Source organism: Brassica oleracea, chromosome C9 (genome assembly GCF_000695525.1).
Source record: "Brassica oleracea var. oleracea cultivar TO1000 chromosome C9, BOL, whole genome shotgun sequence".
Classification (NCBI taxonomy): Eukaryota; Viridiplantae; Streptophyta; class Magnoliopsida; order Brassicales; family Brassicaceae; genus Brassica; species Brassica oleracea.
Window position 1 is genome coordinate 23,906,540 of NC_027756.1, and position 14,034 is coordinate 23,920,573.

At 34.7% G+C, this 14,034-nt stretch overlaps 3 protein-coding genes and 1 long non-coding RNA gene across 7 annotated transcripts; 1 reads left to right on the forward strand and 3 right to left on the reverse strand.

Annotated features, from left to right (window-relative positions):
- Positions 1-2,172: 2,172 nt before the first annotated feature.
- On the forward strand, positions 2,173-4,190 carry LOC106313924. Of its 4 annotated transcripts, XR_001264521.1 has the most exons (3): positions 2,173-2,337; positions 2,495-2,904; positions 3,169-4,190. It is a non-coding gene; the product is annotated as an uncharacterized LOC106313924 (long non-coding RNA). The 4 variants fall into 4 exon arrangements; XR_001264520.1 differs by lacking the exon at positions 2,173-2,337 and having other exon boundaries at positions 2,344-2,904; XR_001264522.1 differs by lacking the exon at positions 2,173-2,337 and having other exon boundaries at positions 2,344-2,904; positions 3,697-4,190.
- Positions 4,191-4,678: 488 nt separating this feature from the next.
- LOC106317473 (iron-sulfur cluster assembly protein 3) lies at positions 4,679-6,162 on the reverse strand. The gene is given in 3 exon segments (XM_013755284.1): positions 4,679-4,926; positions 5,028-5,084; positions 5,752-6,162. Coding segments are annotated over 3 exon segments (489 nt in total). The 5' UTR covers positions 6,048-6,162; the 3' UTR covers positions 4,679-4,790.
- A 1,400-nt stretch (positions 6,163-7,562) lies between these two features.
- LOC106314615 lies at positions 7,563-8,327 on the reverse strand. The gene has a single exon (XM_013752458.1). It carries the CDS (start codon positions 8,325-8,327, stop codon positions 7,563-7,565), a length of 765 nt encoding a protein of 254 aa, XP_013607912.1.
- Positions 8,328-8,939: 612 nt separating this feature from the next.
- Positions 8,940-12,752, reverse strand: LOC106312889 (pyrophosphate--fructose 6-phosphate 1-phosphotransferase subunit beta 2). Its single transcript, XM_013750571.1, has 16 exons — positions 12,491-12,752; positions 12,219-12,383; positions 12,008-12,129; positions 11,377-11,430; positions 11,176-11,282; positions 10,994-11,099; positions 10,832-10,895; positions 10,660-10,748; positions 10,444-10,575; positions 10,176-10,346; positions 9,965-10,080; positions 9,741-9,852; positions 9,559-9,643; positions 9,443-9,487; positions 9,305-9,373; positions 8,940-9,229 (listed from the first exon to the last, which is right to left on the reverse strand). The coding sequence occupies exons 1-16, from the start codon at positions 12,681-12,683 to the stop codon at positions 9,153-9,155; spliced, it is 1,707 nt and encodes a 568-aa protein (XP_013606025.1). The 5' UTR covers positions 12,684-12,752; the 3' UTR covers positions 8,940-9,152.
- Between the last annotated feature and the right edge of the window lie 1,282 nt (positions 12,753-14,034).

Consider the following 14,034-nt stretch of genomic DNA (forward strand, 5'->3'; position numbering starts at 1 on the left):
AAATATTCCTAAGATTCTCATCCAGAATATATATATTTTTATAATCTGAATAGATGAAGACTTTGAACATGAATCATCTCAAAACTCTTATGTGAAATAGATTTTCGGATCACTGATTTAACTTTTTAATTTATTATTAGGTGCTATATTTATTCAATATTTAATATTAATGTTTTGGATTAATTTTAAATTATATTATGAAAATTATTTTGCTTTATAATTTATTTTATAATTATTTTTATACTTTATCGCGAGTTATCTCATTTAGTTCATAATCTAGATGATTTGAGTTCGACTTTACATATTGAAGCTCATATAATAAATGAGATAAGCCAAGCTGGGCTGAGCTGGGCTAGCTCATGAAATATCCGAGTTCACTGTAAGTTGAGCGAGTTAGCTCATTTTGACACCCCTAGATACAATGTAGTTCTTGAAACGATGTTGTTAGTCCTCGTTCTAGTGCTTGATATGACATCGTTCAAACTTAAATCTAGTTTTTCATACGATCTGCACTTTGATACGATGTCGTTTGATTTAATTCTTGATACGATGTGTTCGCATACAAACAAAACATGTTTCCTTGCAGAATGAGACATTCTCAAACTAACTAATCTTATGAAAGTTACAAAATTCCCTAGTATCTGATGGTGTGATGTGTTGGTCTCGAATTATCTCACAATTAATATGTTTGCTTATAGTCAAAATAACTACAACTAGCCATTTCAAAGTAGATTTTAAGTTTAACATTTCTTACATTAAAGGTCATACCAAAAGTAGTCTGCAAACTTTCTCAACACTGGTCGAGTTTAAACATTTCTCCACAAAAAAAAACCACACGATGACACAAGTCTGAAAATAAACCAACCATGAACCAATTCCCAAAAGTATTTCATCCTGGATCCAAAAGATAGAATTCACACATCTTGATCCCTTCTCCTTTTTTATCCCAGTACACCAACATCTTTCTCTTCCGACGAACTCCATTTGGCAGTATTGCATATAGTTCTCGATCCAACCCTTCATCATCAGGCACTTGCCATGTTTGCTGGTCCGAATCTCTATGCACTTCATTCCATACTCGGTCCTTTTAATCCATTGGATCAAATGAGTCCAACATGAACCGTTCAAACTCAGCTTGAACAAACACCACAAGCAGCACACTGTCCAAAACAAATACTCAAGAATCACTATTAGTCTATAAAAAACTAAGTCAATAATTGTATTGCATGAATTAAGGAAAGAATCATTACTGTTCAAAATCTATCAAGATTTTAATAGCAGGCCTCACAACTGAGGGTGTCATCGGTGAATCATTCTTCTTAGATTCTTAGGCCACACATGATAATCACCAATTGGGAGTCTCACATATGAACTCTGCGTAAGCCAACTTTTGATGTTATATTTTGTCATTAATACATCCCTTCAAGTGATTCTTTGGCAATTTTTGAGCAGTATTTGGGCAATAATCTATGGACACATTTTATGGGATAATAAATGGGTTGGATGGGGTAGAATTAGGTCTATGAATCTATGACATCTTCAGCAATAAACTTGAGTGTATCATATCAGATATGTCTAAGTTTTTTTAGCTAAAAAAAAAAATAAGTTTTTTTTAGCTTTTTAACTCCATGTAAGATAATCAGAATCTGAGAATCTAACATATCTACTCCACATAAAACGAGACATATGAAATTTGGTAGAATTGTTACAAATGTCATCAATGTGGTTTCAACAACCTCTTCCAAAACAATTTCATCTAGATTATAATTATTGTATTAAAAAAATCAGCTTTTTGTAATGTGAAATTTTCTTATTTGTGAAACTGCACTTTGTGAATAATCTATATTATAATTATAATAGGATAGTTTTTGTTCTCTCCTAAGCTTGTCTACATCAGCAGTAATTTTTTGTGTGGGTCCCACAACTTCTCAGTATTGTCAACGAGTTTGGTCTTTCATGAGTTTTTTATTGGGCTCAATATTGGGTTATTGTTCTAATTCTCTATGGGCCTATATGCCACCAAACCGGGTAGTTAGGATTATTATTTGGGAAGTTACGACCAACACTCCTCGCCACCTATGTTCTCTTCGATTCATCTTCCCGACGATGAGGAATCTGAAAGATTTCACTGAATCATGCTTAATCCAAGCATCGTCTTTAATGCAACCCCCCTTTTATTCTCTTTCTCTGAATCTTCGAGTATAAAAAGGTATGCTCTCTACCTTCAAATTCATCAACTCAATCCTCTAAATCATAAGCTTTTAAAAAAATCCAGTGATTTAAAGACTGGCTCCACTGTTCGCCTCCCTCTTGCCACAATCATTGAATCCCTCTTTCGTAAGATCTTTGTCTATCAGTTCATTATAATCCAGATATTTATAAAAAAATTGTCATTCACTCATGATCCTATTTAGTTTTCTGGCGTGAGAAACTCTGCATATTTGAGTTGTTTAATAGATTCTCGCTAATAGCCTCGTCATTGGAATAATTGCAGATTTGGGTTGTCTTCTTTCTATTAATAGATACGTGTGGTGTGTAAATAAGGTGATTCAAATGAGATGAATAATGGATCGCTGAGTTTGGTCCGAACTCTATATTTCTTTCCTCATGTTTTTATGCTATTTTTTAACAGTAGCACTAGAGTATGAGATGGGTGATGCTCATATGGCTATTTAAGCCACGAGTGAGGAAACTTTCTTTTATGTAGTATAAAATATTAGTTTCAAGAACTCAGCTTTAATAAACGTCTGTTGATTAAAGCGGGCTGAACTATGTGTCTTTCAGTTACATTGAAGCAGAGCAGCCTCAACTTCACACTGTCTGACTCTCCTCTATCGATGTTTACCGCTCGATGTCTCTGCCGCTCAAGTCAAATGCTTATTCACCAAGCTCATAGAGAAAGAGGTTTTTGTTCCTATTTGCTTTGTGATCTACTAAGAGATTCGTGTCTAAATCCTAAAAATATTATTGAATTTGTGCCGTGTCTGAGAGTCATCAAGTGAAACTAAAATCTTACAAAGCAATGGACACATGTGGTCGGAAATTGAAACTGTTGGAAGTAGTGAACATTTTGATAATTGGTTTACTTTATATAGTTTGGATTTGAATTTCAGTTTTTTTGATTAAAAGCAGAGTATTCATTTATTAATATGTAGTTTGATTGGTCAGGGTGATAAACAGTCAAATAGGGCCACTTAACATGTTGCACAACGACATAGTAACGTTTAATTTATGATAGCATCCATGCAAACTGTAATGTTTCATTTCTTCCATGAGCAAGAGGAAAGGGCTTATACTTCTTCCTCATTATGACATTCTCGTATATTTGGCATTCTCGTATCTTTCTCTTTGAAAGTAATTAGCGTTACTTTCTAAACCCCCTATAGACTGTGTCAATTGTTTAATTTAAATCCGGCAAATACCAAAAGTATGTATTAAATCCACTGATGGGTTGTTGGAAAGACATTTTATTCAAAATCCAAATAATTTTTTTTGTCGGCTACCCATCTAAGCTAGATCAAGTGGTGGTCAGACGAGCCGATCCAAATAATTTGGCCGAACTATATCCAAATTAGCTGAAATCTGTTTACTTGATGGACCATGACTGATGGATGTAATCCATCTCCAACATTTAGTCTAACATCTTGCACTGCCATCATTTTAGAATACTGGGGTTTAATTTTGCCTCTTTCACAGTTTTGAATATTTTCAGGTGATTTGTGAAACTGCAGATGCTTGGTATGATGAGCTAATTAAGGACATATAAGGTGTAAAGAAAGGCCAAGAAATGAGCTTGGAGATTAAGAGGAGTTGTAGCTGCAGATATAACTTGGTAGGCCGCTAAGGAAGAAGAGAAGAATAGGTGGTAGCAGTTTCAAGACCACTACAACTGCTACTCATCATAGTGGGAGCACCTGATGAAGGTAACCACTACTACGAGCTCGCTTCAAGGTCTCAAGGGTGAAGAACAAACTCTATGTGGAGGTTTACACAGGGGGAAAGACTGCTAAGATAGACCACTCCAGGAAGCTTTCAAAACTGTATCCATCTGTTATGGATCCAATCTATTTTTTCATGGATAGCATGGTTTCTCTTTTCTCTATCTATGAGTATTTGTTCAGAGTTAAGTTTATTAAAAAAAAATTTAAAAGATATTTTTGTTCTGATTAGCTCAAAATCCAAGTATTTGGTGAAATACTTGATTTTTTTTTTTTTTTTTGCCTTGAGCTGTACATCCACTTGCCACTGTTCTTCCAAGATGTTTCCAAATCCACCAGAGAAAATCCCTAGTCTGGTCCGTTCTTTCATATACATATGATAATTTGTAACTTGACTTCGATTTGAGTTATATATATAATCCAGAAATATGGTCAAAATAACTTTTGATTTTTCCTTTTAATTCGGTACGTCCAATACTTTGGGAGTGGAGGACACAAAGAAGACACGAATACACATCCAAGTGATTTGAAATAAGAATTTAAATGGGGGGGTCATAGGCTACGCTACCCGTTTAGAGCAGCAATTATTCTGTAAAACCATAGGGGAAGGAGATGAACAGTTTTTAATTGAGTTAATAGCCGACAAAGGTACATCCTCAGATGTTTAAATCAGAACCACTTGTTGAAAAAAAAATCAGAACAACTCAACTTTTCCTCATATATGTTTAAATCAGAGCCACTTAACAAGTACAGCTCAAAACTAGATCAACCAAACATAACAATAAGTTGAAAACTCTTCTTCGATTACATCCCTCAGTTTCATCTCATGATCCAAAATACAGTTTGGTGTAATCAGGCCTTAAAGGTTTCTCCATTAGCCTCGGCTTGCTTCTTCTGGTAGTCTTTAACTGCTGCTTTGATGGCGTCTTCTGCGAGCATACTGCAATGTAGCTTTACCGGTGGCAAAAATAGATGCTTTGCGATTTGCCTGCAAAATTCAAACACATTGAGATTTTTCTCAAACAAACCAATCAATAATTGCATGCAATGATCCAGTAACTGAAACCACAAATGAAAAAAAGCACTTACGAGTTCTTTATGGTTAAGACTTCCTCCATGGATTTTCCCTTGACCCATTCAGTCGCGCTATAAAACATAATTAACAAACATCACCAAACTTACGAGCTTTAGCATTGAGAGCTCAATGTTGTTGCACCAAAAAATATGATAATTTACAAACTGTACTATACAAGATATTTCACTATATATGAAACAATACATCGACTAGAATATGAATTATATCTGTTAGATTAAAGTTTAATTATGGGCTTCCAACTTAAAACCAATTGGTGATTAGTGGATTGGCCCTAACCCTTTATATATTAATGTCCCTTAGAATTTCCGATGTGGGATATATATCCCTAATACCCCTCCTCGAGATAAAGGCTCTTATCGGCCAGAAATCTTGGAATTTTAGGACATTTATACTCGGTCGAGAGAGTTTAACACAACCTTTATACCCGGTTGGAAAGGTTAATCACGACCTTTATACCCGGTCAGAAGGGTTAATTTTAATTTTATTCAGGAGTTTTAGGGTATTTAGGATCTGGGCTCTGATACCATGTTAGATTCGGGTTTATTATGGGATTCCAACTCAAAAACCAATTGGTGATTAGTGGATTGGCCCTAACCCTTTATATATTACTTAATGTCCCTTAAAATTCCCGATGTGGGATATATATCCCTAATAATATCTCTAATTACGCAATTAGAAGATGAAAAATCGATTCACAATTTCTCATAAAGATTAAACATACCAAGGGAGGAAGCGGCAATGGCGGAGCCTCAACCAAAGGTCTTGAATCGAGCATCAACGATTTTACCGGAACCATCAAACTTAACCTGAAGCTTCATTAGATCTCCACAGGCAGGAGCTCCTACAAATTCAGTGCCAACGTTAGGATCATTCTTATTGAATGATCCAACGTTTCGGGGATTATCAAAATGGTCGATCACAATTGGATGGTACATTCGAGAAGCAATAGGGAATGGTTTAGAGTTTCATGAAAAAATCCCTAAAAGAGACCTTCTCGCTGTTTGCCTTAACATCGTTATTGTTTAATCTCTCTGTTGAAATTCTTTTGAAATTCTAGGGGTTTCTCTCCAGGCTTAGGTTAAATGGTCAATATATATATGGGGATGTTCGGTTGAAATAACATTACACGGCGGGTTTTTTTTTTTTTTTTTTTGTAACAACATTACACGGTGGTTAAAAAGTACTTTTAACTTGTGAAGGAGTTCTTTAGAAATATATTTGGAACAAATAAACATCTGATGGAAAATTCACTTTTATAAAAAGGAAATAATACATAATGAAGGTGGCTTTACAGAAATTACACATTAGAAAGAAAAAAAAATCATTTACACGTTAGATAAAAACATTAAAGGAAGATGCAATTAAATACTGGAAAATTAGTTGAAAGTTCTAGTACTCGAAAGATGTATAACTAACAAAGTTTACAAACAAACAAATACGGTCCTAATAATTACATGTCCAGAAATTTCTCAAGAAAATTACATGTCCAGAAGTAAAAGTGTGGTCTATTATCCCAATGGAAAACGTGAAAAGGTTAACAGCTTCATAATTCAAACCAAGCTCCTTGTATACTCTATTTTGGTACTAAAATAAGCTATATATGTGTGTAATAGTTTCTGGTAGTATTCCCCCCTAAAAAATAATCTTATCATATCCTGCCTGGAGATCCACTTAATAGACGTATAGTGGACAGGCTCTGGATACAAGTGCGGTTTACCGAATAAAAAACAATCTGCTAAATAATAGTATGATCATTCGTCATAATAATTTTTAATGTTTTGGTCATTCCTTTGTTAGATTTTTCATGTAGTGTAGATATTATCAAGTCCTTACAAATCATCTATTGAATAGTGCCCTCTTGTATTCTCATAGAAAAATGAGAGAAGGAATACAAATATTTTACATATATCAATCATTGTTGTTTCTTTACTTGAAAGCAATTATGAGAACCCTTTTAGCAGTTTACGGTGCAGTTTTGATTCCTTTTAGCAGTTTGGATTACTAGCATCATCGCTTTAAAGAATAAGCAAGTTATTGAAATTGATGAGTACGTTTATAGAAGTTTATTGTATACGTGAAAGATAGACAATTTCGGATGGGATATACACGATGGATGTGGATGTCAAAGGAACGAGTCTTGATAACGTGAGATGACTTCGAGTTTAAGTTACTCGATTTGGACATGGTCAAAGAAATGTGTATTTACATTGTTGAAAAAGTAAATTGTATGTAGATTATGGGTCCATCAAAAGGTTGAAGTTATCTTAGATAGACTAGTATAGTGTTCAAATACATTAAAATGGAAAAAGATGAACGATGACTTTTTTTTTTTAAGAATTTTAAATTTATTCACTTCAAAAACTTTTGTACAACCTAATGCTACTTTGTGTAGAAAATAAGCCTATAGAAACTTATAGAAACTTTTAAAAGGAAAAAATGAAAGAATCATCTACTCCCAAACCATATCTCCATGGCTTTTTCATGTCTGCCTCCCGCTTGCTTTCGTAAGGAATAGATCATGTTTCTAATCATCTTATCCAAATGACTAAGAAGGCGAGCAGGGGATTGATGGCTTTCTCCCACCCGGCGAGTGTTCCTCTCATGCCAAATAGCATGGGCTGTCGCTTGGAAACAGTAGCGGAAGCCGAAGTTTTGGTACTATCTTGTAGACCAGTCACCAGTCTTTGCAATAGGACAGACCATTGGGCCGGTACACCTACACCTGCCAGGCCTCTGATTGTTACAATCCAAACTTCCTTGGAGAAAGAGAAATCAAAAAATAAATGGTCTCTCGTTTCAGTAGCTGTTTTGCACAGCCAACAGATAGAGAAAGCTTGAGGGTTCCACTTGAGAATCCTATCCCCAGTTGATAGTCTGTTGTGTACAGCTAACCACGTGAGGAAGGAAAACTTGAGAGTAGCTTCTTTAAACGAGATCCCTTTGAACCATGGAACATGAGGTGATTGCGCTCTGATCAGGTTCCACGTTTGGGAAGACTCGAAACCTTGTTGGAATACATCATTCTCCCGTTTCCAAAGAGCCATATCATCCTGCTGGCTGAGGCCTAGAGCTCTGAGCCTCAAAATCTCCTGCTCAATCTGCAGCAGGACATTAGTTATGTGCCTTCTTCTTCGGTAAGATTGGACCGCCCTCTCCACCATAGCGTGTATCGAGACCCCAAGATCTATACAACCCCTTTCACCAGTTAAATTGATCACCCCCAACTGAGACCACTTGTCATACCAGAAGGAAGTCGTTGAACCGTTACAAACTTCCACTCGAGTAAGCGGCATGGCAAGAGGTCTGAGTTTTAACAATTTCTTCCACATCTAAGAGCCTAAAGAACATGATTCTTTTACACTCCAAAAGGAACCTTTCCTGATGAGATATTTATGTATCCATTGAACCCACATGGATGATCTGGAGGACAGAATACACCATATCAACTTCAGACAGGAAACTCTGTTTACTTCTTCAAGCGATCTCAGCCCTAACCCTCCTTTCTTCGGTTTGCACACATCTGGCCACGCAATTTTGGCCTTCTAGGTAGACATCACCGGGCGAATAGTGGCGAATGAAGATAAACTAAATTGTTGAAACACTAAAAAAATCAAATGAAACAAGAAAGAATCAAATATGAAATTGCCAAACATTATCTACTGACACGCGAGCCATGGTATGCCTATTCAAGTTTTACAAATAACTTACGACAAAACATATTTTATTTCTTGATTACTCATCACAAGTAACTACTATCTTACAACAAAGATGGCTCCTTCGACGACAATCTTTTTGTAGCTTGTTTAAATCCATTGAGAAGCCACATGCCTTAATTTGCGGTGTTTCAAAATACAAAGTTCCAAGAAAGTCATGTCTTTGATGACGTTCTGGTGAATCCAAGCAAATCCAAACCAATTTAAGTTTTATCTGACATTTACGAAACTTTTATTTAGTAGCACATGAGTCCATCATATGCCTATTCAAGATTCCATCACAACACACGACTTACAAGCTACAACACAATGATCACCTGCTGGTTTACTTGACTCACAAGTCACAACATTCTTACTACAAAGTTTTTACAACAAAGTGAGTGAATCTGACAGTAACAAAAATTGTCAGGCTTGAGCACCGAGTTCAAGCAGTAAAGTGTGATTTATGGTATCAGATCCCGGTCCCTTAAACTGAATCGGACCTGGAGAATAAGATAAAAAATGAAGATTTAAAAACAATTACTACTTTAAGCAGAGTCATGAGTATGTGAACAAACCAGGACTAATGTATCTATTCTTCAAAGCCCATTCTTCACGCTGTGACGCAAATTTCTTAAACGGTGCGCCTGAATATTGACCAGAAGTGTGAGATAGAGCAAACGAGTACGATAAAGTTTTGAGCTAAAAGACTTCACCTTCAAGCTCAACCATAGCTTTCTTGATAACAGGCTTGAATTTACCTGCAACATAAAAAATTAATGTTATAACAAAAAGAACTATCGAAGATTTCAAAAAAAAAATTGAACAATACCATGTCTTCTCTCAACATCCATCAATGAAGTTAGCGGTGTACCACCAACTGTCCATTTCTCAACAGGAGCAGCCAAGTTCCCAACCTGCAAAAGAAAAACACAAATGATAAATGTAAGTAATCTTGAAATAGTGAAACATTCTATGATTATTTTCAAGAAAGGATGAAAAGTTTTTTTTAACCGATGAAATCAATCCAGTCTTCCCACTCTGGAGAAGTGATCCAGCACCATAACCCAATGCGTAACAATAAGTTGCATCGAAATTTGTAGGGAGTCCACATCTTCCCTCATACCTAAAACACATGACAATAACAGATGTTGAGGCTAATTAGTATCTAATCTATATGTCTTATGCTAATTAGTAACTAATATATATATATATGTTATAGGCTAAGAAGTAATAACCCAAAGAAGTGTGATTTCCCCATGAACTCGCGTTTATATGAACCATCCTTCTTCTTTTTCTCTAACTCTGTTTCAACCATTTGAATCAGCATTTTCTCTGTCTCTATTTTAGCCACCTGATGGTTTAACATACATATGCAACATAAACCGGTTTTGAGTTTGGATTTTTATCGGTTTTTTGCTAAACCGGATGGTCCTAAAAAAAACAGACCTGGACATTCCCATGTGGATCTCTCTCAAGCATCAGTTGTTCCTGAATTGTTTGAGGAAGAAACTCAAAAAGCTTTAGAGTCTCTTCTTTAAGATTCTTCTTCCATTGTCCTTCTTCGTCGACGTTTCCTTGGGCTAAGATTTCGTTCAGTTCTGAAATAAGCTCTTGGACCTAGAAAATATAAACGGAAGTTGAAGAACAAAAACATTGAGAAAAGAAAAGAAGTAAGAATCATCTTATTAGAGAATCTAAATGATTTATTGGATACCTCAGGGATAAAGTCAATTAGACCTTCAGGAACAAGAATGACACCGTAGTTATAACCATTTTCAGCGCGTTTACAGATCACATCAACAATGTAATCCGTAACGTTTTTCAACGTTAGCTTCTTCTCCGAAACCTGCATATAGTTTATTGTTCTCAAACCAATACTTAGCAAACTGAAAGTGTGGATAAAAAGCTTGAGTAGAAACGCAAGAGTTACCTCTTCACCAATAATGGTAATGTTTGGATGGGTTTGCAAAGCGCATTCAAGTGTAATATGAGAAGCAGCACGGCCCATGAGACGTACAACTGTATGTGCAAATTAACAGATGAAATAAAATTGTAGTTTGTATCAAAGATATTCAATTTTGCTAAGGGCCAAATAAACTTACAGTGGTAGTATTTTCCAGTGGAACGTGCATCGATCATAACATTCCCAATCATTTCCGAGTATATCTGCACGAATATAATGATACAAAGCCATTAATAAGTTTTTACTAGGAAAAGACATTACTAAGTGATGCTTCTTTGAGATCCATGTTAAATTTACTTACCTTGCAAGCAGTATCAAACCCGAAACTGGTGGGGACTTCTTTGCTCTTTAAATCACCATCGATTGTTTTGGGACACCCAATAACCCTAGTTTTCATGTTTTTACCTCTGGAAACCGAATAAGAAAGTTACCAATCAACTAATGAGAAAGCTCGTACTCACTTGTCTTTTGGAATAAATGTACCTGAAGTATTCAGCGAGGAGACAAGCATTAGTATTGGAGTCATCTCCACCAATAACTACAAGACCATCTAAGTCCATCTTTGTTACAGTATCTTCAGCTTGCTTAAACTGCAATGTGTAGGAAACCGATGCTAACTAAGTCTTAAACCACCAACATTGTAGATCTTCAGAAGCTTCAAGGAGAAAAACAAAACTTGTTTACCTGCTCTGGAGTTTCGATCTTGTCTCTTCCACTGCATATCATATCGAACCCACCCTGCCAAAAGGCGCACACCCATAAATTATCAATTAAAAAAAGGCAGAAACAGCTCTTTAATTCATATGAGCTTCTATTCATGATCAATTTGACTTCTCTAACAAACCATTTTTCAAGACATCTTAACATGTTAAACTGAAAGTGTCCAAGCCGGGTTTAATCAATCCGAACCAAACCAATTTCCATACTTAAATAACCGGACTGAAGAGGGAATAAAAAACCATTTGGTTATTTTTCCATATCCGAATAAACCAAGCTGAAAATAAACAAACTGATTAAATCTCTTTGAAAATCCGTTAACTAAAATAAACCGAATCATGGTCGTTTCTATACCAATGAACCTAGACATAGAACATCCATAACCAAAACCACACCGAACCGAAAAGAAAGTAAACCAGTAAAACCTTAAAAAAAAGAGTGTTTTAACAATTCCTTTAGAATCAAAAACAAGCCCAACGATTGTCGGTTTGCATTTGGTTTCTATATCCTCATGAACCGAAAAAAAAATAAACAAAAAGCTCAATGGAAGTTATTTTCTTTCACTTCTATCAACAAGAAGCCACATTAATAATAATACCTGGTTTCTATAAGGATACACAAAATCAGAAGTGACCTCAACATATTTTCCTTTCATGATTCCAGCTGGACCACCACGAAAACCAAACATTGTACTTCCTTTCGCATGTTCCTGTAAGTAATCTAACCAAACGAATAACAACACAAACACTTCAAAACCCACAAAAGTTATAACCTTTTGGTTCGATAAAATAAAAAGAAAATGTCCTAACCGAAAATTCCGCAAATAACATTGTGTCCTCCAGGTGCTTGTCCACCAGACAAAACCACACCAACTTTAAGCTTTTGGTCCGACAGAACTGCATCATTAGATTGGTCTGAAACCAATAAAGCCGATGGTTGTCCATACAGATTTGGAAATAATTTCGCAATCTCCTCTGTAACAAACCAATCATCAAAATCAAATTGGAAGAGACATAATCCGGTTTACTCTAGCGGATCCGGTTTAGTCAGAGTAATTAAGACAGTAGGATGATCAATTGACCTGAATTTCCGGCGGCGGAGCTCGGAGCACCATCGACGATCGTAAAGGGACTTTTAAAAACGGAAGGAAGAGGAAGCGCGTGATCGATACGACTCACTTGGACTTCACTGTAAACAGAAGGCACACGGCTCGCAGGAGGATTGATCGAGATCCCGGCGATGTCTTCTCCAGTTAAGTCATACGGTGACGCCATGGGTAGTGGTTGTTCCTAAGAGGTGGTCTTACGAATGTCAGATAAGTGTCAGGTAAATGTTTGGATAAGTTTCTCAAAATAAGGTAATTAAATTACAATGTCCGAATATTCCGATACGCCAAAGTGTGATCATAATTGCTTAACTATGGTTTTCTTATTATTTGTTTTCAAAAAAAGGAAAAAAATATAGTTTTACTAAAAGATATTTTCTAATTATCTTTGTTATAATAACTAGATTTTGACCGGTATTTTAAAAATACGGACCTTTTTATTTTTCAAAAATATATTAAGTACACATATAAAATATATATGTTTTATATATTTTTATCTTTCAATATGCATAATTTATATTTCTTTGAACACATAAGTAGAAAACGTATTCATTATTTTTAACTGAATTATTTAAATTAGATGAAATCAATATTTTCATATCTATTTTAAACTTGTGGTTTCACCAATGAACCCAGTGAGTTAGATATAAACATGTTTAGAACTAATAAAAACTAATAATTAAAATTTTGTTAAAATATCAAAAAAACCGTTATCAACCCAGGATCTGATACTATGCCATCAAAAGAAAATTGTAATAAAAAAAACTAAAACTATTTAGATGTAATTTCAAAATTAACTTTAAAATAATCATTTTAATTATTTATTATCTTATTTTTTATCATGATTACTAATTTATTATAAAAGTTAATTAAAAAATGTATGTAAAAGATATCATATTTAATTGTATTTTATAAATAAAACATGTATTTATATTTTCTAGTATATCTTGTGTTTTATTATTGTATATATTAAATATTATTATTATTTTGTTTATGGATCAACTACAATCGATTCAATAAACTGTGAATCTAAGAAGTAATTCGGTTTAAAGTATCAATTGAATTTAAAATATTAGATGAAATTAGTTTGTTCAGTTTTTACAAAGTTTAAAATATAATAATTAAGTAATAATTTGAGATTCATTACCTTAGAAATTTTAACTTAACTATATGTCACGGTGGCAAGTTTCAATTTTTTCAAAAAAATAATTTTTATAAAAAATCTTTATTTTCCACTATTTATAATCTGTTTTGCATTATTAAATTTTTAATTCTATAGTCCAATAAAACCGAAATATAAATGATGTGGATCACACAAAGAGATATATGCAATATTTATATTAGGCCTGGGCATAAAATCCGGAACCCGATATCCGAACCGAACTCGAACCGAAAAACCTGATCCGTTATCCGAACCGAAATGTAAAAATATTCGAACGGGTCTTGTAGGATGTACAAAAAATATCCGAACCCGAGTGTTATTAACCGAACCCGAACGGGTAACCTGAAAAATCCGAAAT